The sequence below is a fragment of the Piliocolobus tephrosceles genome, chromosome 16, assembly GCF_002776525.5.
Source record: "Piliocolobus tephrosceles isolate RC106 chromosome 16, ASM277652v3, whole genome shotgun sequence".
Classification (NCBI taxonomy): domain Eukaryota; kingdom Metazoa; phylum Chordata; class Mammalia; order Primates; family Cercopithecidae; genus Piliocolobus; species Piliocolobus tephrosceles.
In genome coordinates, this window is record NC_045449.1 from 58,902,908 (window position 1) to 58,906,900 (window position 3,993).

The window sequence follows — 3,993 nt, forward strand, 5'->3', positions numbered from 1 at the left end:
CGGTGGCTCAAGCCTGTAATCCCAGCACTTTGGGAGGCCGAGACGGGCGGATCACAAGGTCAGGAGATCGAGACCATCCTGGCTAACATGGTGAAACCCCGTCTCTACTAAAAAATACAAAAAACTAGCCGGGCGACGTGGCGGTCGCCTGTAGTCCCAGCTACTCGGGAGGCTGAGGCAGGAGAATGGCCTAAACCCAGGAGGCGGGGCTTGCAGTGAGCTGAGATCCGGCCACTGCACTCCAGCCTGGGCGACAGAGGGAAACTCCGCCCAAAAAAAAAAAAAAAAAAAAAAAAAAAACAAACAAAAAAAAACAGTCACCAGCACACATGAAGGCAGTTTAAAGGGGTTGATGACTTAAGTCCTGGTATGCCCTACAGGGACCTCCTGAATCCTTCAAAACCATAAAGATTCAAGCACCTCAAAAATGAAAATAAAGCACCTTCAGAATTATCTTTCATTCGACATGAAAATATGACTCCCCAATAAAAAGATTCCACTGAGCCAATCACTACACACACAACCTTTGTAGTCAAATGCTCTACCCCTGAGCTATACCTGCCCCATCACAGTGTTTGGCAAATGCACCTGCTATGTTCATCTCCAAGGATGTCAGGATAATTTGGGGATGTGCTGTCCCTCCTGCCCCTGCCCCTACATTACTGACTTTCCTCTTGCACCTGAAGCTTTTTCCAGATCAAAATGGATGTGCCCACGGGGAGCGGGACCTGCTTGATGGACTCAGAGGACGCTGGAACAGGAGAGTCGGGTGACCGGGCCACAGAAAAGGAGGTCATCTGCCCCTGGGAGAGCCTGTGAGGGAAAGGCAGGCAGAGCTGGGGGCTCTGGACCAGGAAGATGCTCTGACAGATGCCATGGGATGGGCCACAGGACACACTCACTCGAGAACCAAAGTGCATTCGGGTGACATTTGAGGGTTGGAGAGACAAGATGGGGTAGATTGTGGCAAAGAATGCTCTGGCTGGTTACCAGGGGCCAACTCCTTCTCCTCCTCCTGACCCTCCCTCCCTTGGGCAGAAGAAAGGCATGTGGACCAGAAGACTTTCCCTGCTGCCTTAAAAACAATAAAAGGTTAACTTTAAGTTTCTTGGAATGTTAGTGTGTGCCTGGTTTTGTTAGTAATTTATGAGCTATTATTTATGAGTTAAACTCACGTCTTCTTCAATCTTCTGGACAAAGGGACATTGAGTCGCTTCCAAGAGCTCTCTCCTTGTCTACATTGGTTTGTGCACAATGCTTTTCTCATTAGCAGAGCTCCCCAGGGGATGCCCCAGGGCATGGCATCTCACAGGAGTGGAGAGAGGGCTGGGAGCAGGTACACTCCTAAAATGCCAGGTGTGTTGCCTCAGGTCCTCCAAGAAGCAGACACCAGGGTGAGATTCCTGGATAAGAGATTTGTTGGGGAAAACACCTGTGGTAGATAGAGGAGGGGCCAGATCTGGAGAAAGTTCAAGTTGGGTGTTGTGGGGGTTCAGAGCAGGGGATAGTCCAGACTGTGCTGCAAGTCTGACCTCTGGGCAGACAGAGTCTTAGATGGCAGTGCATTCCAAGAAAGTTTTGACCAGGCTACTGGGGTGTCCTTGAGCCAAAGTCATTTCTGGAGAGGGCCTGCATCTCTGGGAATGGCCCTGCATTCGTACCCCCACAGTGCATGGTCATGGGTTGGGAGATCCCGTGGGAAGCCTGGCCTTGGCATGGACATGCTGGTGGGTCCTGAGCTGCAGCAGCTCACCCGTCGGCCCACATGCTCCTTGCAATAGGAGCTCTGAGTGCTCATTTTCACTTCTGCTGCACTAGGCCAGTGGGAAATTCTAGAGCTTTGGGCTTTGGTGTGCTCCTCCCACCTCCTCTCCTAGTTACTCACTCAACAAGTGTTTATTGAGTCCCTACTATGTGCCAGACACTATGATAGGTGCTGAGGATGTTGCTGTGAGTAGGACTCCTTGTCTCATGGAATTAATCTGGGACAATGTTTCTCAGCCAGGTCAATTTTGCCTGCCAGGGAACACTGGGCAGTGTTTGGAGATATTTTTGGTTGTCCAGACTGTGCCAGCGGGTGGGGGTTGCTACTGGCATCTAGTAGGTAAAGGCCAGAGATGCTGCTCAGTTTCCTACAATGCACAGAAGCCCCCACAACAAAAGATTATCAGTTCAAAACATCAGTGATGCCACTGTTGAGAAACCCTGCACTAGAGATTAGTCTATATACTTGTCCCTGGTTTCTGCCCATGCTCTGAAGTATTGCCCCAAAAGGCACTGCTGGGATCACGATTAGATTGGACAGTGGATTGAGATTAAGGGCTATGTGGTGAATAAAACAGCTCTTAAAAGCTGCATGGGAAGTCCTCACAGGAGAAAAAAATCAAGTTGTTTGCCAAACCACTCATTATATCCCTCCCCTTTAGCCCTCAACTTCCTCAGAATTCAATTAGTAGATAAGAGTCCCTGACTTGCCTTTAACCTCTGACAACTTATTTAGCCCATAAATACTGGGGTTGCTGACTCGTCTCTGCACATTTCTACAAATGAATGTTGGGTGGGTGTGTGGCTGAAACCTAGATTTGCTAATTCCTGTAGGGAAAACACAGATGCTTCAATATTTAAAGACCATTGCCCATTTTAGATTTTACTGAATCTATTCCATTGGGCTCACACAAGTCACTCACAAAGGGCTAATAAAAATTTTCTCCCAGAATGTAAGTGAAAGAGTCTGGTCCTTTCCTGGAAGGGTGGGTGAGCTGTTAATCTGATGCCTTCCTTTGCAATACTGCTCTAAAATGAGATAAAAGGCGAAGCAATCCACACCCTTAGTTTACTACCAGCCAATGTCAAGAAATAAGGAGAATCTCAACCCCAGGTTTGGATATCAGCGTTTAAGGGTTCCTCTCCTAAGCCCCCAGGGTCCTAAAGAGAAACTAAGCCCACATAGAAACTAAGATCCACATGGATACAGCATCAACAACAGAAGACTCCAGAATCCAATGGTTGGATTAAACAAAGTCCAGGCTAAAGTTCAGTAATAAATAGACCTCAGAATGGAGGAAGTGGGTTCTAACATGAAAGAGTTTCTGCCTGTAACACAGAGTTACCTAAAGGCAGTAGGGCCGTCCAGGTCATGGGCTGGGAGTGAATGGAGACCAGGGAAGATAAAAAAAAAAAAAAAAAATCCAAGGACCAGTATATTTTTTTATCTTGTTACTCCACCCATCCCCTGGTCACAAGTATGATGATTCTTCATCTTGTCTGGACATTAGAATCCCCTGGGAAAAGTTGAAAGATCCCGCTGTTCAGGCCACATGCACAGAGCTGTGGCACTGGGATTTTTTAAAGAGCCTTTCCCAGGTGGTTTCTATTTCCAGGTGAGCTTGAGAACCACTGCCTTGAGGTAGTGATTGAAGCTGGTTCACCACCCCTACACCTATGCCAATACGCAGGGGGATAACTGAAAAAGAGGCAATGGTGGGAAGGTGGCTTCATCTTTAGTTCACAACCACGAAGTAGTGTGTGAATTTCCATTCACAACCCATTGATTGGCCTTTGGCCACATGACCATTGCCTAGCCGCAAGGGAGTCTGGGAAATGTAGTCTTCAGTTAGAACAGTTTGTGAGTAGCTAAAGTTCTAGAGGTTCAAATACTAGGAAGGAAGATGGGGAAAGTGGATATTGGTGGACACTTGGTCTCTCCCACAGTGGAATTATTACACAGTCTTGGGGGGAATGGGTTACACTAACATAACATAACATAACAACATAACATAACATAATGCAAGAGGTGGGGCAAGAGGAGACAGGAGTGACCAGTTAGTTTCTGTTTGGCCAATATTTGGTAAATGCCTATAAAATGTAGCAATGCTCTAGATCGGTTGGGTGCTTTTCACTCATTCAGGCTGAACACCAGGTAGGTTTCAAACACCAAGTGAGGTCCTGGGAGTAAAGCTGACTCCCTCATGGAGGTGCTATCATTGCTTGGGG

The 3,993-nt window shown here is 47.4% G+C and overlaps 1 protein-coding gene across 4 annotated transcripts in view; it reads left to right on the forward strand.

The window, feature by feature from the left end:
* RGS9 (regulator of G protein signaling 9) overlaps nt 1–1,114 on the forward strand; it is a 92,808-nt gene extending 91,694 nt beyond the window's left edge. For all 4 annotated transcript variants that reach the window (XM_026456763.1, XM_026456766.1, XM_026456764.1 and 1 more), the window contains one exon: nt 687–1,114. In XM_026456763.1, the coding sequence (XP_026312548.1) occupies nt 687–819 (133 nt within the window). In that variant the 3' untranslated portion in view covers nt 820–1,114. The remainder of the gene's footprint in view (nt 1–686) is intronic.
* Nucleotides 1,115–3,993: the final 2,879 nt, after the last annotated feature.